At 41.3% G+C, this 13,484-nt stretch overlaps 1 protein-coding gene across 7 annotated transcripts in view; it reads right to left on the bottom strand.

The window, feature by feature from the left end:
• Nucleotides 1-8,899, bottom strand: part of ADGRG6 (adhesion G protein-coupled receptor G6) — a 217,112-nt gene extending 208,213 nt beyond the window's left edge. For 4 of the 7 annotated variants that reach the window (XM_073672752.1, XM_073672750.1, XM_073672751.1 and 1 more), the window contains exon 1: nucleotides 7,982-8,898. In XM_073672752.1, coding sequence (XP_073528853.1) covers nucleotides 7,982-7,983 — 2 coding nt within the window. In that variant the 5' untranslated portion in view covers nucleotides 7,984-8,898. Of the gene's footprint in view, nucleotides 1-7,981 lie in introns of all 7 variants that reach the window. The other 3 variants (XM_073672747.1, XM_073672745.1, XM_073672748.1) reach the window with 1 other exon arrangement.
• Between the last annotated feature and the right edge of the window lie 4,585 nt (nucleotides 8,900-13,484).

A 13,484-nucleotide genomic window follows, 5' to 3' on the forward strand; every position in this document is an offset into this window, starting at 1 on the left:
GGCCAGAATGACTGTGCCCCAGTGCCCAAGGCGAAGTCCATAAAGGAATGGTTAAGTGAGTTTGGTGTGGAAGAATTGGATTGACCCATGCAGAGCCCTGATCTCAACCACATCTTTGGGATGAACTAGTACCGAAATGGCAAGTCAGGCCCTCTCGTCCAACAGCAAATACTGTTCTAGATGAATGGGCAAAAATTCCCACAGACACCTTACAAAGTCTTGTAGAAAGCCTTCCCACAAGAGTGTTAACTAAAATAGCTGCAAAAGGGGGATCAGCTCCATATTAATGCCTTTGGATTTAGAATCGAATGACAAAAAATGTAATGTGTAGGTTTCCTAATACTTTTTTCAAATGTGTCTTATCAGAGAAAAATGATACGTCTCCATGAACTTATCATTTACTCAAGACAGGCTGCCAGCTCATTGAGGAATTCGATTACAGATGCTTTTTAAACTCTATGTAGAGAGGAAGGGGAGGAAAAGAGAGAATAGGAGAGAGACACAGGCAGAAAGACACACAAAGAATGGCACAGAGCTACTTTCTAGTAAGTGTTATCTCACACCAGTGCTGGATTCACAGCTGCACTGCTCTATAATGCTCTATAAAGCCCTAAAGCTGCTGCTTTTAAACATGTGCTACATAGCGGCAGGGGAGCAGGTATGCCTCATGTCTCTGGGTACTGTGTATGAAAGGCAGTCTTCAGTAGGGAATACTGGTGAAAAAACACATGCTACAAGTCATGTAATGGCCAGAAATAGTGCCATTCCTCAAGTACACACACTATAGCTTATTCTTAAAAGTAATCTAAAATTACAGGTACGTTTTAAATCATCTTTACACAATGAGTATGGTCATTAAATAACCAAAAGGTACAGTAAAATCTGAAACTGTACAAAAACGCCTTCATAATAGAGTAAAATATAAATCACCACTAACCCGGTCTACACCATTAAAAAGTAAACAGGTTATCTATAACAACTTCTTCTAAATGGCAATTTTCCTCTATATGACTGTTCATTATATAAGGAATGACATAAAATCAATGGTGGCATTTTACTATTAAAGTAATTGTTCAACTTTACATAAATCTGTCTAATCAATGTAAAACGTGAAATTCAGTAACTTTCTCCTATACTTCTGTATTTCAATTCCTTACCATCTTCACCATATTTCTTGTTCTGAGTGAAGGACAAAACTGAGACTGTAAGGCTATGTTCACACATGTTGTGTTTTTCAGCGTTTTTTGATGCAGATTTTTATACAAATTTTCAGCTGGGTTTTGCAGTACCAGCAAAGTCTATGAGAAACCTGAATTCTCTGTTCACACATCATGTTTTTTTGTTGTTGCGTATGACTCGCCCCCTGGGCCGTGGGGCACCCGGAACCGGGCTTCTGTGCGATGCTGGGGGTAATAGTGGCAACCCTATCCCGTGGCTCAGGGTGGTCAGACCAAATGCTGTGGCAGTCTATTTATGAGTGTTTTGAATGTCCGACTAGGCCACCCGTGGATTGCGGTCAGGGATGACCGCCGCTGCAAGGCAGACCGCTGAGGCTGGTGTTGGTGTGCAGCACAGGGATAGGATAACTCCCCACGGGAAGAGTGTAGCCTCAGGGCAATGTAGGTGGATGCTGGGGGTGATGGTGCAGGCGCAGCATAAATCACATAGAGTCCAATGGTGCAGTTCAGGCCTTTTACTCACAGTTTATATCCAAGTCACCTCTGTCAGCAATGACTGCCCAAGCCGTGTTGCGTCCACCAGGTGAGGGGCTCGGTCAAACCCCAGGCAACTCAGGAGTGTGGCACAGGACCCCCTTCTATCCTTTCTCTGGCCTCTCGTGCCCCACCAGTGACCACGCTTCTGTCCGGCTGCCTCGGGCCTTCTCTGGTAAAACTTGGCGCCAGTTTCCCTGACCCTACGTGGTGCCTTCCTAGCGGGTGTAGCAAGGGGTCGCACCAATAAATGATCACGACCTCCGGTTCTTGGCTGAGGGATGATTTACCTCCACCAACTGGGGAATCCGGTACCCTTCCGCGGCCTGACCCTTCACCCGATATAACGCAGGCTTGCAATGGTTGCTGTCCGTTCTGCTCTCTTAGGGTCCCTTCTGCCTTCTTGTTTCTGGAGCCTTTCTACTCCTCTGTCTCTCCTCTTTCCTTCCTTCTCCTTCTCCTCTTCTCCTCTCTCGCCCCGGCCTTCTCTCTAGGCCTGCCTCGTGGAGCTGAGCTCAGGCTGAGCCTCGGCTCCCTGTCAGCTCTCACTCCTTTCTGCTCTGCTTCACTGAACTGACTCAACTTCTAAGATGGCTCCCACCTTTTATCTGCCTCTCTGTGACCTGCACCCAATGAGCTCCTTCCTATGCCCCAGAAACCGTCCCCTCTGCTCCTACATCACTGGGTTCTCTCCCCCCTCCCCACTCCAGCCAGGGACATGGTCAGTTGTGCCTGCATAAATGGGAGCACCGTCGAGCTGTCCCCTGGAAATGGGGTGAGTGTGTGTATGCAGCTAACTGAGCCCTGGTTCACACTCTATCCTTACCTGGGAGTGGAATATCACACCTCTGGTTGAGGTGCAATACCCCTGTGGCAACCGAACCCTCGGGGCGCCACACGTATTTTGTGGCTTGGTTGGGTTTTTGAAAAATAGAGAATGTCACTTCTTTCAGCGTTTTTTTCAGCGTTTTTTCACCCATAGGAAGTAATGGGTGGTAAAATAAAATGCTGAAAAAACACACCAAAATTTGCATCAGCGTTTTTGATGGCAAAATAGAATGGGGTTCTATTTTTTTCAAAGAACTTTATGTACATGCATAGAGACAGTGAAAAAGACGCTGAAAAAATGCAGCAAAACTTTTTTGAAGCAGCTAATTTCCTGCCAGAGATCAGTTTTGCTGCAAATTTGTGATGTAAAAAAACCCAACATGTGTGAACATAGCCTAAACCTGCACAGACTTATGCCCTCTTATAGCAGGTATTCCGCTACAATTGTATCCAGTCTAGGCAAATCTCTTTGTTCTATAAACTCGCATTCTGTGCCTAAACCCTAACAGAATCAGCAAGCATTCTGCCAGCAACCATTGTGAACAGAACATTTCATACTCTGAAAAATCCACATGAAATGATTAGATTTTAGAAATCACGAAATGTTCATTATTGCCATGGGCTTCATGCTGAAAACCAGCCAATTAACCCCATTAATGCTGATAATCGACATACGGATCCTGATGTCACTTTATAAATATAAGTTTCAGCTGTGACTTTCCCTCTTGATAATCTACAAAGTTCATGGCAAATTAATACCTCTGTCAACAGGCATTGTTAGGAAGGTCAAGTCAAGAATATAAAGAAAGACGGCTCTTTCTATATGAAAAAAGCAAAAAGTGACAAGCATTTGTTTGTTTGTTTTGCTTCCATGTTTAACAATAGAATATACAAAGTAGCATAAGAAACAAATTATGATCAAACTTACTAGCACAGTACAGTGCAGCTATTCACACTGGATGAATAGAAACCTTCCTTTCTTTGCTGGTATGACAGTACTGCCAAGTGCCGGAGCAGATTAGACAGCTAATGCATCTTTCTATCATACGGTTGGCACTCGCTCTCGTGACGCAAGATATAATAGATTCTGAAGCGGCAAACAGTACTTGCTATTCACTTGTATGGCAAGGCTAGAACCGTGAAGCTTCAATGAAAGGAGTTATACATCCTTAGGCTTTAGCAGTGCCAACCAAGCTGACAGTTGTGCATGTTGTGTTAAACCCAAATCATCTGAAGACCATTCATTTTTAGAAAGCAAAATCTCAGCGTTTCGTACATCGTTCTTAAAGTCATCTTACAAAGTAGCAAGTTTACCATACTTCATAACACCACTTTACCAAATCTATACTACTACCATGCAAAATGGTAACCCATGGCAGAACCTCATAGTCTAGATTTCTGCAGGGAGCAAGTGGTGTAAAAATGCTGCAGGCGTTTCTCTCCTGAGGGTTACTTCCCAGGACACGGAGAGACCAGTAACAGAAAATCAATAAACAGCTAAATTGGTTACATGGATAATTCCATTCATTTACATTTTTTCTTATTTATGATTAAAGGGCTGCATGCAACCAATATGCCACACAATGGGAATCAGTAAAATCAACCACTACCAGCCTCGGCCTTTTTTCACTTTTGCATTTACGTTTTTGCCTCCCTTTATTCCCAGAGTAATATTTTTTTTATTTTGCCATCAACATAGAAACATGAGGCTTAACTTTTGCTGTACAAGTTGCAGTTTTGAATGACACCATTCATGTTACCATGTTATGTGCTGAAAAAAAAAGTACAGTGAGATGTTGAAAAAAAATTACAATTCGGCCTTTGTTTTTGGTAACATGATTCGTCGGGTCCGTACGATTGCAGCAATTCCAAACTTGTCTAGTTGTCCAGTTCTTTTATATTTCAGTGGTTAAATAGAATGTCAGAACTTTGTAAAAACAGGATTTGATTTGTATAGCAATTTTCTGAGACATGTAACTATTTTATCATCAAATGGCTTCTTCTCTGCTTGACAAGCTGTTGTTTTCATTGGGAGAATTTTAGGGTACATATGACTTTTTTTATTGCATTTTTAGCAAAGATACATTGATGGAAAAACTGTCCAATGTGGAATTTATACATTTTAGTTTTATTTTGTTTCAGTGTTTAACATACAGTTAAATAATTGAGAATGGACTTTTGTGGATGTTGAAATATTAAATATGTTTTTCTTCTATTTTTTTTACTTTATTTTTGTATTGGGAAAAGGGGAGGGGATGATTCAAACTTTTATGTTGTTTTTTTTTATTGATTGCCTGAATTGATGCCCCACTTGATTGCGCTCCTTAAATTCAGCTTTCAGAGGTTGACAGCAGCATTTATGTTGTTAAACAACAGTGATCAGATCTAGCTCTAATTGCTGCTGTTAGCTGTATAAGGCCGAGGTCACACAAGAGTATGTTCTCTAGTGCGAGAAAATCGGGCCAATTATGCTAATGACACTCGAATCAAGCTCTGTCAGAGTTTGATCCGAGTGTCATCTTAGTGTGATCCGATTCTCTCACATCAGAGAATCATAGCACAGGTGAGGGTAAGATGGAGAAGATTGCATGGGTCCATGGTAATCATACTGCACTCGGATGATATCCGAGTGCAGTCTAATGTTTCACACGTACCCATAGACTTGAATGGGTGAGTGTGGTCCAAAAATTGGATGCACTCGCAGCATGCTGTGATTGTTCTCTCATGCCAAATCGACATGAGAAAAAAATTACAGATCTGAGATTCCCCATAGAATAACATTGGTCCGAATCATATCCGATAAAACATCGGATAGCACACGGCCGTGCCATGTGCTCGTAGTGAGCGAGCCCAAGCATCCAGCACTCACAGTCTATGGCCGAGCTCAGCTCCTAGAACTGCTCCTTACCCCTGCCCCAGACATGGGTCGTACCTGCTACAGAGGGGTTAACAACCTATAATTGGCCTTAGCGACAAGGTGGGCTGCATGAGAATGCTGAGGCCAGTGATTGACTGCAGTGGTTATATCAGTTGATGACACATGACTGCTGCAGGAACATAAACAGAGATTGGCGGGGAGAACAGAGCAGCGGGTCTGAAGCAATGCGATTTCTTAGGTAAGTAATGAGGATGTAAATAATTTTGTTGGATATGGTAGCCAAACGACTGGAGGTCTATGCTGCAAACCATATGACAACATTACAAAGTAGCATCTGTAGCAAATCTTAATCTACCCTGATAAAAATGAGGTCGGCTTACTCACAGGCCTGAATGAAAACATAGATAGAAGATGAGTAGTGCCAAATAGCAATTTCAGCTTTGCTATATCTGTATAAAAAGTTTATTGTTGGCTTATTTCTGCTTTTATTTGTGTGTATTATTATATACTCATGTTGTTGTTGTTGTTGTTACTGTTGTTTCCAACTCAGCCAAGATCAAAAAGAGTTATGGGACATAAGATCATTGAATTCTAGTGCCTGCCCAGCAGACGGCCATAGTAACATATCTTATTCTTCTACATAAGCTATGACTGTAGAGGTTTATGTTATCAGGAGATTTACCCACATTACTCTACTGGGCATGAAGCAATTCTATACACTGGCCACAATAAAGGGATATGGGCACTGACTATGAGCACAGCTATTTTTTTAGTTCTTCACTAAAGTGAAAATCTATTGCAAATCTAATTCATCATATTCTGATGTTCTATATCATAAGACAAATAGCAGCACTCACCGACCATCTCAATATATAGATATCAATATCAGTACTTGGGAAACAAACTGACAAGGAAATATGAGCACCTGTATAATAGTGGGCTAGCAAGGCTTTCCAGTGGAATGGTCACTACGATAAGAACTTACAAATATGGTGATTCTGATTGACACTGTGCTATGCTATGTGCGCCATTGCAGAAAAAAAATCAGTTTTGTGGTTGGGTACTTGGAGCAGAATCAAGAAACCAAAGGCTATTAAGTACTGTTAAGTATTGATTTTTTCTGAGGAAATAGACTTGGTAAAATGCAGCATCCAAATGGAGACGAACAAACAGAAAAGTAACATTTTGCGAGTAAAGTGAGTAAACTTGAAAAGAACATTTTATCTATTCCCAGAAATGATTACTAACCCATTCAACAAATATCTGTCATTCTGGAATTGTATATATTGTAATATTACATCTCGGTAGTTTGGTTATTGGTAGATTATAGAATGTAATTTAGAAGCTGGAGCATTAATACTCCAGCTCCTAATATTATGGCTAGAGCTACAGAATTATCATCATATCTGTGGCCACATTTACTGGTTGTAAAGGACGATGATCTCTCCTTCATGCTAAGAACGTCATATTGTAAAAATTCAGAAAATGACACCCTATACAATTGCTACATGAACAATCTAATTAATATGGCAATGTCCTCAGTACTCATACAACATTATCATTAGTATGAATCACTACCAGGTGATCTGTAATATCCAGGACATTCAGTGCAGCATTCTATATATTTCTGTAGCAGAAATAGGAATATAATCATTTATTAACTCTGCCTCATAGTCAAAGCCCTATTCAAGCCAGATGTTGCCATCTGTCTGACAAAATGGACATATCTACTTTTTATATCCAATTAACTTGGATTAATTTAATTTTTTATTATAAAATCTATAATTCATTTTTAAATAATATTTTTATTAATCTATTTAATTGTCTGAGGAAACACACCACATAGAGAATAGCACTAATTATTACACAAAGTCAATTAATACATGAAAAAGGAAATCAAACAAAAAAATATATATATAACTGCATACAGAGGTACCATGAATTTAATCAACAAGCCACAGAAGAACATTCTGTAAAGTCATGAACTTTAATAAGTTTTGCCCTAATATTAGTATTTCCTATGAAATAGCCTGAAACTTGAGTCCACATTTCCACAAACATTTGATGAATTCCATCTACAACTTATAACTCTGCTCCATCTAGAAAAGTCTCAACAGATTGAAGCATCCAAGAATAATTCCTTCCTCCCAACTGAAAAATATGTCAATGTTTGATCTGGATTGTATTCACAGCCAGAAAATAAGGAGTATTTTAATAAGTTTAATTTACAAAAAAAGCTTCCTGTTAATAGCCAACCTGCAACTAATGTTCAATAACAGCATGCACAAGCCTTTACATGCACAGATAATCTATGAAGGGTTGTCTGAGTATCTAGTGCTAGTACTTATACCCTCAGGGACATCAAGTTGGAACATAATAAAACTACCATAATATCTGCAAAAGAAAAAAAACTGTATATATATTAGTTATACAGAAAGATAGATATATAGATAAAGTGAGTTTGTGTTTCCTGAGTTGCCACCAGGATCTGGTGCTTCACCATATCTGGTGCCAGGCAGGTTGCCCCTGAGTGTGTGTTCTTCTGGCGCTAAAAAAAACTTACATTGTGGTGTAGCTTTCCAAGTAGTCCTTATTCCACAAAGTGCAGCATGTTCCTCCTATAGAAGTTTCCTTGAAACCTGCCGGGCTTAAACTAGATATTCCTCAGTCTTCTCGTCAATCATGCGAAGTGGACAGAGAGAGGGAGCTTATGTCTTGTGGTGTGTGACCAGGGTAGTCCCAGTGGAGATGTCTGCGGTGACCAGCTGTGGACGGCGGTGGTGTGTCCTTCTCCAGCTTGTATGTAGGCAGCAGTCCTCAGCTCTGCTCTCTGACTCTCGGTGCTGCAGGCTCTCAGAACAAGTGTAGCTCAGTTTCACATTACAGCTCTTGGATTGCAAAAGTAAAACCTGCTTCTGTCTTGGGCTGAGTCAACTGCAGAGACAGGAATGAATGAAGAGAAGAGGTGTATTCCAGGTTCCTTATCTATGTAAAGGTTCCCAAAACTTAGATCTACCAAGCAGAACAGGGTGGGAAGTTCTTATGAGCTGTTCTTAGATAGTTGCCAACTCTGTTCTTGGGTCCAGAGAGACTTTTTTTTTCTTTGGGACTATATGACACTCCTCTGTTCCCTTATCTCTTCCTCCTGACCTCTTTCTTTGGCATTGTTTATAATGACAATCTTTCTGTAGGCTGATTAGATTTCTTCTACAGTATCTGCTTTTTTTCACAGTCACTGTCTGTCCTCACTTTCCAATTTCATCCTATTTCAGCTTCTCTCAAGTCGCTTCTCACAGTGCTTTCCTTTAAGTTTTCAGAGCACTGCTTGTGTCCGTTTTCCAGGTGCTGGATCTTCAGGCTGCTCATAACCTGTTGCTCAGGCTGCCTCCCATGTTTTTACTGTCTTTTTACTCTGTGCATGGTGGACAGGGCTGCTGCTGAGACTTTTCCAAAGAGACTCTATTCAGTACAGCCCCACCCTAACTTGTAACCCCTGCCACAGCATTTATCTCACTAACACCATGCATCTCATACAGCGTGTAGCAATTCTATCACTTCTGTCCTTAAATAGTTTTATAATGTATTTAAAGTTAAATGTTTTTCTGTGAATTACTTCTTAAGTTTCATCTGCAGCATCTCCCACATTTTGGCATTATAGTTATTAGTTACAATAAATTTACATCATTTACAACTTTTAGAATCTATTTCTGACTTTTAAAACTTTTCTCATTGGAGAAGTATTACCGTATATATTTGAAATATTAAATGAACATTTGGGTATTTTTTAATTCCCCCTAGCTATACAATATTAGGTGTTATCTGATTTAGAAATTCTTTATGAAAATACAGGAACACAAAGATCTATGATCGTCCAACTAAGCGCAAACCTGATGGAATAGCATGCCGCTGCAAGATGCTGTGGGAGCCATGCTGGTTCAGTATGCCATCAATTTTGAATAAATCCCCAACAGTGTCACCAGCAAAGCACCCCCACACCATCACACCTCCTCCTCCATGCTTCTCGGTGGGAACCAGGCATGTAGAGTCCATTCGTTCACCTTTTCTGCTTCCCACAAAGACACAGTGGTTGGAACTAAAGATCTCAAATTTGGACTCATCAGACCAAAGCACAGATTTCCACTGGTCTAATGTCCATTCCTTGTGTTCTTTAGCCCAAAAAAGTCTCTTCTGCTTGTTGCCTGTCCTTAGCAGTGGTTTCCTAGCAGCTATTTTACCATGAAGGCCTGCTGCACAAAGTCTCCTCTTAACAGTTGTTGTAGAGATGTGTCTGCTGCTAGAACTCTGTGTTGTATTGACCTGGTCTCTAATCTGAGCTGCTGTTAACCTGCGATTTCTGAGGCTGGTGACTCGGATAAACTTATCCTCAGAAGCGGAGGTGACTCTTGGTCTTCCTTTCCTGGGGCGGTCCTCATGTGAGCCAGTTTCTTTGTAGCGCTTGATGGTTTTTGCAACTGCACTTGGGGACAATTTCAAAGTTTTCCCAATTTTTCGCACTGACTGACCTTCATTTCTTAAAGTAATGATGGCCACTTGTTTTTCTTTACTTAGCTGCTTTTTTCTTGCCATAATACAAATTCTAACAGCCTATTCAGTAGGACTATCAGCTGTGTATCCACCAAACTTCTGCACAACACAACTGATGGTCCCAACCCCATTTATAAGGCAAGAAATCCCACTTATTAAACCTGACAGGGCACACCTGTGAAGTGAAAACCATTTCTGGTGACTACCTCTTGAAGCTCATCAAGAGAATGCCAAGAATGTGCAAAGCAGTCATCAAAGCAAAAGGTGGATACTTTGAAAAACCTAGAATATAAGACATATTTTCAGTTGTTTCACACTTTTTTGTTAAGTATATAATTCCACATGTGTTAATTCATAGTTTTAATGCCTTCAGTGTGAATGTACAATTTTCATAGTCATGAAAATACAGAAAAATCTTTAAATGAGCAGGTGTGTCCAAACTTTTGGTCTGTACTGTATATATACAATATATGTAACAATGTTATTTTCTAGGCTGGAAATCATGACAAGATGAGTCGTGGCTGGGAGATGTCGACATGAAGGTCTGACCAGATGGAGAAGGAGCAGAAACCGACTGATGAGATTGCTATGATAGGCTACAAGCACTAAGGAAAGACAGGAGATCTGTCCCTACAATTGAACTAAGCTAGATCCCTACGATGTAACGGGGAACCTGATCCTGCGATCAGACCCGCTAAAGTCCTCAGCTAGTCTGAACGAAGACCTATAGATGTAAGGGAGGGATCCCTACAAGAACTAGGGACTGGGAGAAAGATGGAAACCTCCTAGCAGAAATTGTAGCAGTAAAAAGACAAACACACAACATAGAACATAAAGGTCAAAAGACCTAGCTAAACTGACTGAGAAAGGTTACAAAGCACCTGGCTAGCTTAAGAGTAGAAATTACAATGAAGTCCAGCATGGCCAGAAGGGCGGAGCAGGATTAAATAGGCAAAAATGTCATGAGACCAGCAAAATAGAAAAAACCTAACAGGAGAGTTCTAACAGTACCCCCTCTTCTAAGAGGATCCTCCGGATGCCCTAGGCCCAGGCTTATCAGGAAACCTCTTGTGAAACGCTCTGACAAGTCTGGAAGCAGAAACATCATCTGCCCTCACCCATGAGTTATCCTCGGGACCGAAACCATTCCAAGCGACGAGATACTGCAAACTCCCCCTATACCGTCTAGAATTAAGGATGCGGGAAATTTCATATTCCCCGTCCTCCACCACCGGAGGAACAGTGGCAGTGGCGTCTCTATCTGATACATCAGCTTTTTTCAATAGAGAAACATGAAACACCGGATTAATCTTCCAGGAGGTAGGAACCTCCAACCTAACAGCAGATTGTTTAACTACCTGAAGCACCTTAAAGGGCCCTACAAACTTGGGACCCAATTTTTTAGAAGGAATCCTCAACCGCAGATTCTTAGAGGACAACCAAACCATGTCACCAACTGTAAACAAAACCTCTTGACGTTTCCTGTCAAAGTACCTCTTAGATTTTTTGTTAGCCTCCTGAAGATTACCACGTCCAAACTCTCTCCAAATCACCAGAAAAACTCTCTTCCTCAGGCACAGCCGATACCAATTTGGAGAATGACCCAAAAGAAGGATGTCTCCCAGAACAACAAAAAAAAGGCGAACACCCAGCAGAAGAGGATGTATGGTTGTTAAGAGCAAATTCAGCAAGCGGCAGATACTCAGACCACCCCTCCTGATTGTCTGCCACAAAACAACGCAAGAACTGCTCAACATCCTGATTCTTCCTTTCTGTCTGGCCATTAGACTCAGGATGATATCCAGATGAAAACGACAAATGAACTCCCAACCTGTCACAAAAGGCACGCCAAAAACGAGCCACGAACTGAGGTCCCCTATCAGAAACAATGTCAGTAGGAACACCATGGAGTCTGACAATTTCCTTGACAAAGGCCTTAGCGAGTGTCTTAGCGCAGGGCAGTTTGATGAAGTGAACCAAGTGACACATCTTGCTAAAACGGTCCACGACCACCCAGATGACCGTTAAACCCTCAGAGGAGGGAAGGTCAGTAATAAAGTACATAGCCAGATGTGTCCAAGGTGCACTAGGAACCTCCAGAGGGCAAAGCAACCCCGCAGCAGGAGTATGAGAAGACTTAGATCTAGCACACACAGTACATTGACGCACCCACTTAATGACTTCCTTCTGCCATCCAGGCCTCTAAAAACTGCGACCCACAAGTGTCTTGGTCTCAGAAATTCCTGGATGACCTGCCAACCGAGACTCATGACACTTAACAAACAAATCTCTCCTAAAGGTCCTAGGCACAAACAACTTCCCATGGGGAGTGTTAGATGGGGCATTCTCCTGTGCTTTAAGAATCTCATCTTCCAAAACGGAGTCCAATGCAGCAATCACAACACCTTCTTGTAAAATGCTCTCCTCCTCCTCAGCACCGACCATGGGAGAAAAGCTGCGAGACAACGCATCAGCTTTAACATTCTTGGTACCCGGAATGTAAGTAACGGAAAAATTAAACCGCGAAAAAAAAAGTGCCCACCTAGCCTGACGAGCATTCAAGCACTTGGCAGCATCAAGATAGATCAGATTTTTATGGTCAGTGAAAACCTGAATGGGAAATTCAGCACCTTCCAAGAGATGACGCCAGTGTTCCAATGCGAGTTTAATAGCCAGCAATTCCCGATTACCAATATCGTAATTAAGTTCAGTCTCAGAAAATTTTTTTGAAAAAAAATCCTGAACCGACACCATGATGGAAACTGGAGGTCTTTCCTTAGAGATATTTTTGGGCTGGACTTACTGTTATGATAGGCTACAAGCACTAAGGAAAGACAGAAGATCTGTCCCTACAATAGAACTAAGCTAGATCCCTACGATGTAACGGGGAACCTGATCCTGCGATCAGACCCGCTAAAGTCCTCAGCTAGTCTGAACGAAGACCTATAAATGTGAGGGAGGGATCCCTACAAGAACTAGGGACTGGGAGAAAGATGGACACCTCCTAGCAGAAATTGTAGCAGTAAAAAGACAAACACACAACACAGAACATAAAGGTCAAAAGACCTAGCTAAACTGACTGAGAAAGGTTACAAAGCACCTGGCTAGCTTAAGAGTAGAAATTACAATGAAGTCCAGCATGGCCAGAAGGGCGGAGCAGGATTAAATAGGCAAAAAGGTCATGTGACCAGCAAAATAGAAAAAAACTAACAGGAGAGTTCTAACACAGATGAGACGTCAACAGTAAGTGCCTGGATGTAAATATTATTCTGTATCTGCACTGTGACTTGGAGTGATAATGTTATCTGTAAAATCCCTTAGGCTTTATTCTCACATTTGTGTAAAATATCCGTGTGCTGACAGATTTTTTTATCGAATGATCCACAGACTCGTAGAGTTTTATGAATCTATTCACACATCCATGAAAATTACGGATCTGAGAATGAGATCTGTGAAGGTCAGAGAATGTCCTGTTCTGATCTGATTTTGAGGATTAGAATAGAATATGCTCAATGCGTCTG

This window comes from Phyllobates terribilis, unplaced genomic scaffold, assembly GCF_046119375.1.
Source record: "Phyllobates terribilis strain yellow unplaced genomic scaffold, ASM4611937v1 Scaffold_3__8_contigs__length_932513732, whole genome shotgun sequence".
Classification (NCBI taxonomy): Eukaryota; Metazoa; Chordata; class Amphibia; order Anura; family Dendrobatidae; genus Phyllobates; species Phyllobates terribilis.